Source organism: Chaetomium globosum, genomic scaffold (assembly GCF_000143365.1).
Source record: "Chaetomium globosum CBS 148.51 scaffold_1 genomic scaffold, whole genome shotgun sequence".
Classification (NCBI taxonomy): Eukaryota; Fungi; Ascomycota; class Sordariomycetes; order Sordariales; family Chaetomiaceae; genus Chaetomium; species Chaetomium globosum.
Genome location: NT_165976.1, coordinates 2703390 through 2718928, shown reverse-complemented (window position 1 = coordinate 2718928; position 15539 = coordinate 2703390). Strand labels below are relative to the sequence as shown.

Here is a 15539-nt window from a genome sequence, read left to right as displayed (position 1 = left end):
TTGCTTCCCACACATGCCGCTGACATGAGAGAGGCGCTGTGGATATTTAATCTTACCGTTCGCGTTGCATACGGGGGAGGCTCGAGTCGTTGGCGAACCCGCAACGGCAGACTCTCTGCGGATCTTCCGTGGATTCCCCTTCCATCTCATCCCGTTTCTCGTCTCACATGGGAAACCCCCAAGATCCCCCTCACGCGGCGCTAGAAACGCCCGATCTCCCGACCTCGCAGAAGAAGAGATAGACACGTGTAGCGAATGCGGTCTTCGGGGCCAACCCCACGGAGACCATCCTTTCTGCCAGGTCAGCCCCCAAGACCTTGGCTAGGACCAATACGCGGAAACACATTTGGGCCCATCTTTAAGGCCCCACAGCCCGTGCGAGGCGGTGCCTGCATGAAACACAGCACCCTGCGTGCATCGGCGAAAAATACATCCAACAACAGCATGAAAACCTCGGATGCTCGGCACATCACACCACCTACCCCTTGTTTTACTGGCAGAAAGACGTGCAAATGGGGGGAAAGGACCATTGGCGCTCGCTGAACTCCGCCAACAAGCAAACAACGAAGACGCAACTTCGGGGTTTTGCTGTGTTCAAACCCCGACGGGCCGGGCCATCCGGACAACCAGTAACTATGGAAGGAATTTCAGCTGCCCACGAGAACCAAAAGAGGTTGTTACCCCATCGGCGCTCTTGTAGAAAGATCTCAAAAGGAATACCTAAGCCGGTTTGCCGGTATGATAAGGTATCAATATTTATCCTTCTCATAAGGCTGTTTCAAAGTCAGTCAGAAACCTCACATGATAGCAGCAGCCTGTTACGTCATTGTTGAGAGCATCAACCATCGAGTGACCACCACCTCTGCCATGACGTTTGAGAGGGGAAAAAGAAAGGAAAAAAAGGAGGAAAATAAATGCCAATATGGACCGCCACTTTGGGGAATAACCAAATGCCTAAGGTGACAGGCATCCAGGTCTTGCCTTCGTACATGATAACTAAGAAGGGTATCTGCGCAGTGTTTACCACCTATCCAGTGCCAGACTTCGTTTCGACCTTTTTGGTAGTATCATTGCAGTTTTTGAGCCGTCCGAATAAGGCTCTCAAGTAGCCGCAGCCCGAAAGCGTGAATCCATATTAACATGTTGGTGTACCATTGAAGGCATAGGGCATCAGTGGGGACGGACGACATGTGAATTCTATTAACCAAGCCGTTTTTATGTAACAGGAAAACCAAATGCTTCGCCATCTATCCAAAATCACTGATCCATGTGCGCCAGCCTGATGCTGACCGCCCTCCGGTGGGCCTCGAGCTCCTCGACCTTGGCGAGTTGCATCACGGCCTCGCCCACATTGCGGAGACCCTCGGCGGTGAGGTTGGAGCTGGTGATGTGCTTGACGAAGGATGCGAGGTTGACGCCCGAGTACTGCTTGGCATAGCCGTAGGTTGCTAAACACGTTGTCAGTACTAAGAAAAGAACTGCCAGGATGATGGCTACTTACGCAGCGAGTGGTTGACGCCGGCCGAGTAATCCCCAACGCTCTCCGGGGTCCATTCGCCGATGAAGACGCTCCCGGCGTTCATGACCTTGTCCACCACGGACTCGGCGTCCTTGATCTGAAGGATCAAGTGTTCCGGGGCGTACTGGTTGCTGATCTCCATCGCCTCATCTACCGTCTTGACGCGCACGGTGAGGGAGTGCGCGATAGAACCCCGCACAATGTCCACCCGCGGAAGTGCCATGGCCTGCTTGTGGACCTCGTCTTCGATGGCCAACAGCTGGGCATCCGTGAGATCAATGGCAATCAGGATGACTTGGCTGTCAACACCGTGCTCGGCTTGGGATAGGAGGTCCGAGGCGACGAATGCCGGGTTGGCGTCCTTGTCGGCGATCACCAAGACCTCGGATGGCCCAGCCGGCATGTCGATGCCGACACCAGCATTAGTGTCGTTGCTGACGAACATCTTGGCCGCCGTGACGAACTGGTTGCCGGGGCCGAGGATCTTGTCCACCTTGCTCACGCTCTCGGTGCCGTACGCCATGGCGGCGACGGCTGCGCACGCAGCCAGGACATGACTCTGCCCCCACCTTGTGGGCGACGTAAACAATCTCGGGCGTGATAGTACCGTCTGACCGGGGCGGCGACGCGAGGACGATCTTCTTGCAAGCGGCGACCATAGCTGGCACGCCAAGCATAAACGCTGTGCTGGGCAACACTGCGGTGCCTCCGGGGACGTAGAGGCCGACTGCTTCTGGGGGCCGCGAGAAGCGGCTGCAGACAACACCAGGGATGGTTTCCACCTGCAGTGGCTTCTCTTCCTTCTGGGCAGCGTGGAACTTGCGGATGTTCTCGAAGGACACGTCCATCGCCTTGATGGTCTCGGTAGGCAGCTGCATGAGCGACTCGGGGAACGGCGCCTTAAGGACGGGCGACGTCTTGAAGTTGCCTTCTCAAACTTGTGGGTAGTATTCGAGACCCCCTTGTCGCCCTTCTTCCGGACGTCATCGATAATCGGGGTGATGATCTTCATGATGGTGTCGGACGACTTTTGCGATGGCCGTCTCAAAGCCTCGTCGAGTTCTTTTCTTGAAGCAGTAGCCATGTCGAAGACCTTCATGGTGATCCTTTCAGGGGCGGCTTCCTTAGGAGTCTCTTGTACTGGGACAACGGGGACTGCGCTCGCCGCCGGCTTGATGCCCTCCTTTTCTGCCCACTTCCCCTTAGCATCGCCTGTCCTACGCTTGACCTTGAAGCTCTTAGCGTCGAGACTCTTTTCGATATCAGCCAATGTCACACCGGCGCCCACAGCCTTGGTCAGCGCAAAGTAGATGAGGTCGGCAGCTTCAAAGGCAACATTCTCGGGTGTGTTTGCATCACAGAGTTCCTCGGCCTCCTCCATGATCTTGGCCCGTAGTAGCTTCTCATCCGAGAACAAGCGGGCGGTGTAGGAACCCGCTGGTGCCGACTGCTTTCTCGACAGAAGGGTGCTCTCTAGTTTGGCGAGGCCCTTCAGATCCCCGAAACAGCCCGACTGTTCCAGGTGGCAGAAGCGCCCCTTTTGCCTCACGACAAACTTCAATGCATCGTTGTCGCAGTCTAACGATATCCGGACAAGTTCTTGTGTGTCGCCGGATGTGGCCCCCTTGTACCACAGGCCGCGCTTCCGGCTCTGATAGACGCCCGTTTGTGTCTTCAGCGCCTCCCCCACGCTCTCCTCGCTGCTGTACACCAAGCCTAGCGCCGTGTCATGTTCGTCAACAACGACGGTAGGGATCAAACCGTCCGCGCGATCCGACTTCCAGGTAGCGGCAAGAATCTTGGGCACGGAAAGCTTCCCAGCTTGTGGTGTGCTACTCAGTTCGGTCGATGACAGAATCGGAATGGCATTGCAATCCGCCGCAATCTTGAGGAACTCTTCTAGGTTGGCCCCAGGGATGGGCTTGATAAAGAGAGGCTGAATCTTCTTTGCCTTGGTTTCCTCGACGAACTGGGAGAGATTGGCTCCTGTCTGGTCGAGGCCAGAGACAAGCAGACCATGGTTGGTGGCAGTCGAGGACACTTTCGCGGCGTTGTTGCCGTCTAGGATCGGGGCAACTCTTGAGCTAAACTCGGCGAAGTCGGGCAGCTGCTCAGGGCGCACGAAGACTTTGCGGGCGCCAGCGTCAAGCAGGGTGATGATGTCGTCGCGAGAGTCAAGGCGTGTCACGTCGAAGAAGGCCTGGAATTCGGTGTTATGGCGACCAAGGAATCGTAGGATTTTGTCGAGTGTCTGCGGCGCAACCTCGAAGAAGACACAGCCAAGACTCGACACTTCCTCACGGTTGAGGCCTTCCTTTTCGCCGCCGAGTCCTGGGGGGACATTGACGCTGACGAGGAAGGGAAGAGGTAGTGTTGTCTCCATGATCAGTTTGGGCGGGGTGTGATGTCAATTATTTTTGGGCTTTCTACTTGCAAGCCCCAAACCTACGGGAGAGAATAAATAATTGGGAGTCATCGCAAGTTTCACGGTTCCCTCCTGTATCGGCACCCACCCTGAAGGTGGGGTTGTCTGCCCCTCCATCGCGCCCTGGACAATCCCGCGTTGTGACCCATTGGACCATATTTTTTTTTTGGCAGGGGTCGAGAAATAAGCACTGGTCAGTGCGCCCCTCTCCATTCAAGGTCGACGGCGGAACAATGCGGCTCCGATCTTGCATTCCAGCTTCAGGACAGGGCTTGGCACTAGGCATCTCCGCGGTCGTTTCTTGCAGGCAGTGGCAATCCGCGATCTGAATGAACCCCAAGCTTGAATGGTCTACCTTATCCACCGGCCCATTGAACTAAATAAATATCATTGCCGCCATTGAATTCAGCTATATAAACCTGCCACTTATTCCATCCACAGGATTATACTCCTCGCCGATTCTAAACACGACCACTACGAAAGTACTTAGCCGAACCTCGTCTAACTACCTCTTCCTCCAATCCATCGCGATTATCCGCCGCAGTCGACTGGCCTCGGCTTCCCATCGTATCGCGAGCATCAATAATCTCTTCCGCCATCGAATCCTACAGTAACACAATCACCATGTCTACCACCGGCGGCGCGGCGCCTCAAACTAACGGCGTCCCCTCCTCTGCCGCCTCGACCTCCCAAACCCTCACCAACAACACACAAACACAACAACCACCCTCACAGTCCCAGCCGGGCCAAACCCAACCATCAGCAACCACACCCTCGCAAACCCAACCGCCGAACCCCCAACAACCACAACCACCACAAAACCCCCCTCCCCAACCCCAACAACAACCAACCACCCACCCCAACCCCACCCCCTCCTCCAGCACCGCCCCGCGCCCCCGCGACGCCCGCACCATCGAGCTCCTGCTCACGGCGCAGGGCGTGACAGCCTTCGAGCAGCGCGTGCCGCTCCTCTTGCTCGATTTCGCGTACCGGCACACGTCGGCGGTGCTCTCGGACGCGCTGCACCTCGCGGCCGACCCCTACACCTCGCACGCCGGGGCGCGGCCCTCGGACGGCGTCCGGCGCCGCGCCGGTTAATGTCGGCGACGCGGCGGTCAGCGCTAATGCTGTGCAGCTGGCGATTGCGAGTCGGTTGGGGTTTCAGTTCCGTGGGGGCGGTGGTGGTGGTGGGATTGGCGGGGGGGCTGGGGCCGGGGGGGCGGGTGGTGCGAGTAAGGATTGGATTATGGAGTTGGCGAGGGAGAAGAATAAGATTGCGTTGCCGAGGGTTATGCCTAGTGAGTGGGGGGTGAGGCTGCCCGGGGGAGAGGTTTTGCTGAGTGGTGTGCCGTGGGGGTTGAGGGATGTGTGGGGCCGGGCAGGAGGGGGCGGAGGAGAGTAGTGACGAAGAGGATGATGATGAGGAGATGCTGGACGGGCCTGCGGAGGGAAGGGATGCGATGGATGTGGAGACGGAGGATGTTGGTGGGGAGGGAGTTGAGACGAGCAATAAGAGAATATTTTGGGACGAGGGCTGAGGAGACGAGGATGGCCGAGCCATGATGAGCCTGTTGTTCTCTTCTCGTGAGATTCAGGGTCTGTCTTTATGGCTCTATAAAATTAGGGATGGTGCCGTCTGAGGCATTATAGTCGGCGGCGCTCTGGCGTTTAGGGATTCTAAGGATAATGCAGGAGGCCCGAAGTCATACCCTTTTAAGTCTTCTTACACCCCACACTCGTACACACTGCATCTCGGCCAAAGTCTCCGTTGCAATGGACCCATCAAATCACCCGAAATGCAGGATTGGTACCCAGAAATAATCATGAAAAATGTGTATGCATGTCTAGATGCTATGTACAAAGCCCAAGCTCCCGCCGTGCGCCGCGCTATGCAATATGCGAAAGAAAACATCCCCCCAAATAGTCTACGGTCTATGGCCTCATAAAATGCCCATACCAAGCGCCAACTCCGTCTCCAAAGTCTGGATGCGCCCCCGAAATACCCGTACTCTTCCCCACAGCAACAACAACCAATACCCGATCAGTTTACTTCTTGTCCACCCTCAAGTTCTTGACACCGGTGATGAGCTCCGCATCAACATCATGCACGCCGGCATCCGTCGACGTGACGTTCCCGACCGGAGTCGGCAGCCGGTCTTCGGCCTCATCGACCGCCTCGCCAATCACCTCGTCAACCACGCCCCCTTCCTCATCCTCCTCATACTCGCCGTCCTCGTCATCGGCATACTCGTCCTCCATCGCAGACCCCATCATGCGCTCCTCGTCGTAGCTCTCGCCCAGCACGCTGCCCTCGCCGTAATCGTCCATCGAGTTCCGCGAGAGGTAGCTATCGGCCATGCCCTCGCCCACCTCTTCGTCCTCGTCCTCGGCATACTCTTCGTCATGACCGTCGTCTTCATCATCGTCGTCGTCGTCATCCTCGCGCTCAGTGTCGCTGCCCGAAAACTCGTCCAGCTCGAGCGGGGTGTCGCGCCAGTAGCGGAAGTCGGTGTACTCCTCGCCGCCGCCCTTGACGAGGGTGCCGACGGGGGGAAAGTAGTGGTCGACGACCTCGCCCATGTTGACGTAGCTGAGCTTCATGCGGTTGAGGCTCAGCAGGTCCAGGGACACCTCGGCGTTGGAGTTGATGGTGAAGATGCGGGTGCGCGGCACGTCGACGGTGCGATACGAGATCTGGTCCGTGAAGCGGTTGCCGAAGCCGGCGTAGAAGGGCGTCCGGTCCGGGCCGTACAGGCTGCGGATGTCGCGCAGCGTCGACATCTTGAAGATGTGCGGCTTGCGCAGGTAGATCTCGCGGCGCAGCGCGGCCATGGTCCGGTCCGGTGACAGGATGGTGGGGCCTCGGGGGAGGCGGAACCCGTCCTGGGTAATCCCCGCAAGGTACGTCCTCGTGCTGTCGGCTTGCCCCACGGACCGACTGGTCAGGTACATGATGTTGTAGCCATTGGACACGATGTCGTTGTACAGCTTCGCGACACCTGCATGCGTCCAGTCTCGTCCAATCATGTTCAGCACGTGGCCGAGTGCGTCGGATTTGGTAATGGTCCCGTCAATATCCGAAATCACCACGGGGGTCTCGTGTTTCCACAGGTACATGTAGGCCTGGCAAGTGGCCCTGTTCACCGTAAAGCTCATCGAGTTCTCACCCGGTTGCAAGTCAAGGGCCTTCAGCTGATCACTAGTCAACCGCAGCGTCTTAGCGTAGTTTCGATTGGGATCGCCGGCGGCCGGCGTGCCGGGTGAGCTGGGAGGCGTCTGTAAAGTCATCTGCCCGAGATCGGACTCAGTCCTCCTGTGGTTCGAGGTAGTCGGAGATGCTGTGGCGTCGCTGCTGTCGCTTTGGTAGCCAGGGTCGGAGACGGCGTCCATGGCTATACCGGGTGGGCCGCGTAATGACGATTCCATAGCTTTCTTCATAGCGGCACTCTTCGCTTCCTCGCTACTGTAGATCCACAGATTCCCACGCTCGTCGACGCCAAAGAGAGCCCCGATATCGTAGTTGCCGTCGAGCTCTTCCGAGAGAACCTTGCGGGCAAGGATCTCGGCTCGGATAGCGTCCTCGTCGCTGTTCTTGTACCCCGTCATATCCAGCATCAGGTCTCCTGTTTCGGTGACGTGGGTCGGGATGTTGACGGCGGAGAGTTCCCTGGAAAGGTTGATCGCCCGCTGCCGAGCCTCGGCCGGGGGAAGGGGAGGAGGGCTCGTGGACCGATCCAAGTACATCGCATCATCATCCTCGCTCGAACCGTGATCGCTAGACAGCTTCCGCCCTGCCCGGGGCAGGATCTCTTCGCTGTGGGGTCGGGGGGGCGACCCATCGGTGGAAGACGGAACTCCCCTGGAGAACTCCGGAGAGGTTGACCTCGGTGTGAGCAGCCCTGATTCTTGTTAGCAAATATTCCATCCGTCCGTCCGAGGGCTCAGCATACCATCTCGCCCGATCGAGTGGAGGACTGTAGGTGGTGGCCGGTTGAAGCTCGCCGACCGTGATTTTCCGATAGGGTCGTTGAGATCGAGCGATTCGGGCTCTTGCAGCGGTGGCTGGCCGTTTTGTAGGGCATCCAGAGGGGGGCTGGAGGCGGGCGACACCAATGGCGACGTCTGTAAGCTCTTGGGGATCGTGTCACTGGTTTCGAATACGAAGAAGGCCTCCCCGCCCTCGCCGAGCTTCATCGAGTAGGGCTGCTTGACGCCATTGACCTTGAACTCGACCTTCTTCTCGTATGGGCGCAACAACGAAAACTTGCCGAAGCGCACATGGAAAGGAGAACATGACAGGCTACCGTCCTCCTGTTCAACAACGATCACGTCGATGGCTCCGCTAAGGGTGGCCGGGTTGATCGAGTTCCATGCCGTCGAGACCGAATCGCTCAGATTCCTAACGTACTGCATGATAGGCAGGCGATCAACGGTCTGGGGAGATTATTTTGCTCTTCTGGAGTGTGCGGCGGCCTTGCGGCCAGGAATTGCGGCGGAGCTTTTGTACTTGTCCTGCGCAGGTATGAAAATTATGACGGGTTGCACAGGTGTAAGCCGAGGCAGCGAGCGAAGTATTATGGAGCGCCGAGTCGCCACGCCTAGACTTTCGTTTCCGGCAACTCGTGGATACGGGGCGCAGTGTGTTTTGGGAGGATGCGATGCGCTGAGGCACGGTGGGGGATGTAAATGCGAATGGGAACGCAAACGCAAATGCAAACGCAGCGACGACCGTCTTCGGAGGTTGTAGCAGAGACGAGACGGGAGACGGCGGGATCAAAGCGGCGTTGGAAGCTGCAGACGGGAGTTGCGCTTAAATCGGCTTTGGAAATCGAGGGGCCGAGGAACGCAAGGGAAGGCCCGGAGGGAGGGGAATGGATTGGGCAGCCCGGCGTCTTGGTCGCTAATGCACGCGAAAACCGTTTAAAACAGATGCAGCTTCGAATTAAGACAAAAAACAACAACGGGCGCTACCAACCTGACGCATTCGGTGAACTTCGGCCCAAACTGCGAGCCACGTCGTAGATCAGGAACAAGGACGGTTCTTGAAGTAAGTTCAAGGAACCAGGGCGTTGAGCAGCCGAGATGTCCAGGGACAATCACGAGGGCTCAACAAACGCCGAGAATCCCACCAGTCACCCGGCCTTGGCCAGGCTGACCCTTTGCACTCGAGACAAGTCCGGTACTTCTGGCCCACCAATACGACACCGCCAATTTGGTGAGAGTCTGCTACCGGGCTTGGTATTTGCAAAGTCTTCCCCTCGGTCCGCTGAGGATTTGGACCCTTGTCACAAGCAAGCCTGGGTTCCCCTCGCTGATGTCATGGGCACTCAACCCATCATCGATGAGTCGGACAACGCCGCGACGATGAAAGAAGCCGGTGCACCGAGGAGTGGAAGAGTTGGGTGGGAGGTGAGGCTGATGCCCGTAGCTCCCTAGGTAATGGGCAACAACAATTCAGACGCCCGAAACTTGCCCTAGTGACTATAGGCAGTTCCCATTCCAGATGAGGCATTGTGGACCAAAGCAAAAGGCGCCTATTGTCCCACAAGACGCGCTCTAGAGCGTTGGCATTGGGGATCAACAGCGGGCGGCCACATTGAAGCATTGGCCCGACAAATTGTGGCTGGCTTGGTTGGGGAAACAAGGGTTCAGAAGGCTGGGGCGACCGCTGGGGAAGCACGCAGAGGCACATGACCGGGCTGGGCGGCGCAAATCCCGTCGGTTTGGTAGGGGTTTTTAGGCTGCTGGAGCTTGCCGCCGCGATGCCGTGGAGGGGAAACAGCCTTGGAACCTCTAAGCTGGCGGGTGATTCTGGTCACCTGCTTCACCTTCTGTATCAACGACCGAGTTTCCCTCTGCCATAGGTTCGTCTGGAGGGGCGCTTAGACCCGGCCGTGATGATCAGCGGCCCGCGGCCAGAACACCGGCAAGAAGAGACGGAGAGTACGAGCAACTTCGTCTCCTCGGGTTGCTGTTTCGAGACAACCTGGATAATGCAAATATAACTACCGAGACAATTCTCCTTTTCTTTTCATCTCTCTTTATACCCCCCGCTTTTAGTTCTTCTCTCCCTTTCCCTTTCCCTTCCCCCTTCCAGAATGAGTCTGTCTACAGCAGCGTTCCACTGGGTACGATACACCATGTTCTAAAAGCGGAGACTGGCCACTTACTATGGACTATCTCGTCATGTTGTTATAAGGTGTTGGTTGTTGGTGCTGCGGAACGCTTGGTTGATCCTCGCGTCTGACGAGCTGCCTAGAACGACTCCGCCCCTCCGAGTATGATGGCCGCCCGAGACAAAAATGAAAGAAATGGGAATAATTTAAGCCGAATGTTGCACCAGCATCATTTGTTAGTGCACCTGGACCTGAATCGTGAAATATGTTGTTAATTCAAACCGTTTGCAAAGAGTTCCCGAGATGCACATCGACTTGGCCTGGAATGGTAAGTGCATTCTACCAAGTCATGCAGCAGCAGTCATTGGATCCAGTCCTTCCATCTAGCTTAGTGGTCATCCAGGTGCCAACAGACGTGCCAGGCCGCTGAAACAACGGCACCTCTTTTAAGGTCCCGAGCCACGCTCTCGGCAGTGATCTCCACAGACAGACGCAACTAACGGCCCGTCTGACCACTGAACAGCCGGCACCTCATTCGGGGCGTCAATGCCACGATGGAGCCCCGATGGCTTGTCTGGCAATTGCGAACGTCCCCAGTTTTCAGGGCCAATGAAGCATCCATGAAGCAGCCAGGCGGGCCAAGGCCAAGCGAATCTCGGCCTGGGAGGGAGGCATCTCGTTTTTTTCCCTTTTCTGATGTTTTTTTGCGACTTATTCCTCCCGACCCCCACTCCCGTCCCTCCTTCTTGCAGGTTGCGAGACTTGTTCGACACCCCGACCTCGCTGTCCCGACCGACCCCAGCGTCATGTCATGGCTCTCCTGGACGTCGCTGGTTCCCACCCTTCTTATCCTCTCTGCCAGTCTCGCCTGGTGGTTCACCGAACCTAAGAACGCCCGCATCAACCTAATCGCTGCCGCCGGCGCTGCCCTCTTCTGCTGGGCCGTCGCACCGGAATTGTGCCGCGATCTCTCCTACTCCGCCTATGCCCTGACCGTTGACGCCGTCGCTGCCCTCCGTCTCGAGCTTATCGTCCTAAGGAATGCAAAGATGTTGGTGACGGGGGTTGCTGTTGTTTGGTACGTGGGGCTCTGTTTGTGTGTCGTATTGCGTTGTGTGTGTGTGTGTGTGTGTGTTGGCTTTGCCGCACCCGGCGTCGCACCGGCGTTTGGCCGCGCTTCCTGATGCGATGTCCGGCCATGGTACGGTTATAGACTGACCGTGCATCATTTCTACAGGCTGGTTCGGAGAGCGTGGCAGACTTTGTGGAAGCCAGTCCCCGAGCTGATCAACATCCTCGGTGTCGATGTCCCCGATCCACCCGATGTGTCGCTAGCCGATATCCGAGCCGACGCCGCCACGGTGAACTGGACTCGCGCTCCGGCGAACCGGTCCGTACAGAAGTTTTTGATCCAGGTGAACGGAGTAGTTGGTGAGTTGGGACCAACGCAGTAATCCTTCGGCGGCGCAAAGCTGACCGACCTTCCACAGTGGGAGAGGTTGCCACAAACCAGGAACCTGCCATTGTCGTGAGCGGCCTGAAGCCAGATCATTTCTACAATGTGCGCGTGATTGCTGTCGGCTCCAACAACTTCCAAGCCGGTAGCCGGGTCATCCGGCTAAGGACGTTTAGTCGCGATGGACGGCCGCAGCTTGGGAATTCGCGACTCCCGTCTAATTTCATCCCGGAGGAACCGCGGGGCTCTACATCCAACGACGCCGGTGACGATGCCGGAGGATCTCGCAGCCCCTTCCCGGCGTTGGAGTTACCAACCGTTCAGGAACCTGCTGTCTCACCTGTTATTAGAGACATGAACTCTGGGGGTGGCCCAGGACCACGACGCAATACGGTTACGCGGCGGCATTCGCCATCCACTACGAGCATCGACCAGCCAATACGGGAAGAAGCCAATGGGGATCCGAAACAACTTCTACCGGTGCTCACAGAAAAGTTTGAGAGCATCCGGAAGGAAACGGAGGATGTGTTGGGGTTAATTGCGAGAGAAGAAGGCGAAAACAGGCTGCTAATGGGGGAATTGGAAACAGAGAAACGAGGGAAGAGGAAGGAACAGAAAAAGAAGGAGGAGCAGACCGAAAGGTTGAAGAAGGATGTGCACGCAACCGACCGGGCAATGCGTAACGCTATGCAACGCAAAGCTCAGAAGGAGAAGGCTCTGAAGGAGAAGCAAAATGAGCGGAGCAAGTTCCACGACAACATTGCTAAGTGGGAAAAAGGTGTGGAAGAACTGCACAAGGAGCGAGAGAAGTTTGGCCAACAGGTGACGGAATTGGAAGAAGACCGGGATCAGAAGGTTGAGCAGGCTCGGGAGGAGAACAGCGATTTACAGGCAGAGTGCTCACGCCTGGAGGCAGAATTAAAGGAGAGGAGAGATCAGGTCAAGGAATTGGAAGAGGCTCGGAAGCAGCTTCCGGGCGGGGACGAGGATGGCGAATGGCGCGAGAAGATCACCGAAGAGCGACGAGAGTGGTACAGGACCGGCACAGGTCGGGAACTGCAGGAGACTACGGCTATTGAGGCCAAGCGTAGCCGGGCTTTGGACGAGCAAGTCCGCGCTCTCAGCGTTCAGGTGCAGCACATTCCTCAGGCCAACTTCGGTGGTGTGTACAGCCATCCCAATGCCTCCGGCATGGAGTTCGACCCCGCAGCGGTCACTCACTTGACCCAACGAAGCCGGGCAGGGAATTCAATCTCCAGTGTCTCGATATCGGGACCACTGGCACCGTTTCCTCAAATCGACCAGGCGATGGCGGCTCCTGCTGGCTTTGCCAGCTCGCGCTCTGCAAACGCGCCGCCCGGCTTTGCCCCGGGTCCGTTTATGGACCACTCAGATATGAGTCGTCTGGATGAGCTGGGCTTACGAACTGCCCCGCTCAGCCCATCGGCCACCGCTCTTTTACCATCTAACCTCATGGCGGACATCGATGACGATGACCCCAGCCCGGTTTCCAGGTTCGGGCCGGACCCCTATTTCCCGACGCAACGGGCTTCCCCCGAAAACGACCCGCAGTCGCCCGCGTCGTCCGGAAGATCGTTCAGCATATTTACAAGCCCGCACGGCTCGTCGAGCAATCTTCCATTTCCTCCTTTTCAGAACGAGGTTTCCGATCGGATGTCGCTCAATGCCGGCCGCCACGGCTCCGTCTCCCGTCTCGACAGAACCCCCGCCGAACAAGCTGAGCGCTTTCTTTCCCTTTCCGCGGTCGAGGCCCGCCAAAGCCGCAGAGCCGGAAGGGCTGGGTGGCCTTCCGTTTGGTAGTCTCAAATCCGGGCAGAGTCAGTCATTTCCGAGACAGGAAGACGACCCGGATAGCCTAATGAACAAGCGACGGAGCTGGGGTGTGTTCAACCGCAACTCGGTAGGCCCCGAGATCACCGAGGGGCAGGCGACGCACTCCCGCATGTTTTCCAGGAATCTCAATCCCTTCTCCAGCTCGCATCGTGCCCCGGGTGGCTTGTTCCCGGAGAGGGATAAAGGCAGCCCGCGGCCCGAGAGCATCGCGTCGGCCGAGCTCCCTCGGCCGTCCACCGATTCCGGTTCGATCTGGGGGCCACAGCCAGGCGACGCGGCGACATTGGGGAAACCCAATCGCCTGTGGTCGCCCGATGCATGGTCTAGGAACCCCTCCCGGCGTCCGTCTCTCCACGGTGGCTCACCGTCGGCGCTGAAGACGACGCTCGCATCTGCGGACGATGAAATCCTCGGCGAGGAGATGTTGCCCAATGTCAACGAAGTGGGGGTAATAGGCAGCCGCCCACCAACCCATTCCAAGATCCCCCGACTTAACCCCAATGCGCCGGCGTTTAACATTACGGCGTTCTTCAAGTCCAAACCCGACAAGGAGAAGGACAAGGAGAACAAGGAGAAGAGCAAGGCGGAGAAGAAGGACAAGTCCAAAGCGAAGGACCCGAAGGAGAAGTCCAAGAACAGTGATGCGTCCGCGACACCCGAGGGGTCGCAGGTACCGACTTTTGATCTGGAATCTCCGCCGGAGTCGCGCATGTCTCGCGATGGGTTTTCGGTACACACACAAACGTCGGTTTCCGAATCGCGGGACTCGCTCTCCCTGGACCAGCCCTTCTCCAACACGCCTTCAGAACCCACCAGCGCGGGGCTGTCGAGCAGCTTCAAGGACGATAACGTGGTTCGCAAGCTGTTCCGAAAGGGCAGCTCGAGCAAGTTCAGCATCGCCGGGCGGCTTGGCGGCAAGGAGTCGGGCCTGTTTAAGAAGGGTCCCAGCAGCACGGCCAGCGGCGGCGCCTCGGAGAAGGGGACCTCGATAGAGCGATCCAGCATTGGCGATTTTGAGGACATTGCCGACGAGGCGCTGAACCCGGCCTTCTTCGGGCGCAGCTACGACAGCATCACGAGCAGTCCTAGTTTGGCGCCGGCGGTGAGCGCCACCAAGGGCAAGGAGAGTAAGGCGCCCTCGCGCTGGCTGAGTAACTTTGGCAAGAAGGGTAAAAAGGAGAAAGAGAGCTTGGACTTGGACCGCTCGCAGTACTCGGAGCTGGACGGGCTCGCGGAGGAGGAGAGCCAAAAGTAAAGGGGCAGGAGATAATGGATAAGGCTGTGTGATGTGCCGGTACAGAGGTAAATATGCCACAGTGTAGAACCTTTGCATAGAGTTGCTACATATAGTTGTACCTAGGCAACTACTGCTCAATAAATAGCGAGCGTTGTGGGCGTAAGTCAAGACCATTTGCCGTACGAAGTAATAGAGTGGTGTGAGCGTAAGAGACAAATATCAAGGGGACAGTGCGAGTTGTAAATCAAGGCTCCAATTTGGCATGGTTGGCTGGCTAGAATTGACATCCGCACTGTGCCAATCAATGGTGGGTGTTTTGGAGCTCCAGTGGGTGGTGCAACTGCCAGTCCAGTCCAGTCCAATATCGACCATCGACATTGAACCGCTGCACCTCGAACAACACACCCCCAGTCTTCCTTACCGACACTCCCGCACCACCGACCGACGATTGAGAAAGCCGGCGACTTACCTCACGAGAAACACCGTCCGAACATCGAAGCCACAACCCGAACCCGGAGTTCCGGGCAGTGAATGGCCGCCATGGCCGCACAAGGCGGCGACCAGGCTCCTCGCCTGCCCATGCCGTCACGCAACCCGTTACCGCTGTCGGCGTCGCAGGAGGGCACAAGTCCGGGATATATTCTACGACCGCGTACGAAAGATGTGCGCCCCAGAGATCAAGGGTATGCACCCGCACCTGCACCCGCTTCCTGGCCCTTCCCTCCCACAACCTCTCTCTCTCCCAATTCCCAACCCACCTCCTCTCACACAAGCCACCACTAACCTATCCCAGCCTTCGCTGAATGCGCCATGAACCACACCTCTCACCGCGGGCTTCGCCTGCCGTGACACGCACCGCGTCATGAACAGCTGCATGAAAGCGCACGCCACGCATACGTGCACGACGCGGCGCGCGAGGAATGGTTCTCGCA

At 57.6% G+C, this 15539-nt stretch overlaps 4 protein-coding genes across 4 annotated transcripts; 2 read left to right on the top strand and 2 right to left on the bottom strand.

Annotated features, from left to right (window-relative positions):
* Positions 1-1257: 1257 nt before the first annotated feature.
* On the bottom strand, positions 1258-3902 carry CHGG_00882 (uncharacterized protein; the record flags this gene model as incomplete). Its single annotated transcript, XM_001220102.1, has 4 exons — positions 1258-1448; positions 1502-2053; positions 2127-2436; positions 2502-3902. The coding sequence occupies 4 exons, from the start codon at positions 3900-3902 to the stop codon at positions 1258-1260; spliced, it is 2454 nt and encodes an 817-aa protein (XP_001220103.1).
* A 666-nt stretch (positions 3903-4568) lies between these two features.
* On the top strand, positions 4569-5042 carry CHGG_00881 (uncharacterized protein; the record flags this gene model as incomplete). Its single annotated transcript, XM_001220101.1, has 1 exon — positions 4569-5042. The coding sequence occupies one exon, from the start codon at positions 4569-4571 to the stop codon at positions 5040-5042; it is 474 nt and encodes a 157-aa protein (XP_001220102.1).
* A 948-nt stretch (positions 5043-5990) lies between these two features.
* On the bottom strand, positions 5991-8357 carry CHGG_00880 (uncharacterized protein; the record flags this gene model as incomplete). Its single annotated transcript, XM_001220100.1, has 2 exons — positions 5991-7843; positions 7895-8357. 2 exons carry the CDS (start codon positions 8355-8357, stop codon positions 5991-5993), a joined length of 2316 nt encoding a protein of 771 aa, XP_001220101.1.
* A 2509-nt stretch (positions 8358-10866) lies between these two features.
* Positions 10867-14625, top strand: CHGG_00879 (uncharacterized protein; the record flags this gene model as incomplete). The annotated part of the gene is made up of 4 exons (XM_001220099.1): positions 10867-11138; positions 11298-11491; positions 11551-13333; positions 13512-14625. 4 exons carry the CDS (start codon positions 10867-10869, stop codon positions 14623-14625), a joined length of 3363 nt encoding a protein of 1120 aa, XP_001220100.1.
* Positions 14626-15539: the final 914 nt, after the last annotated feature.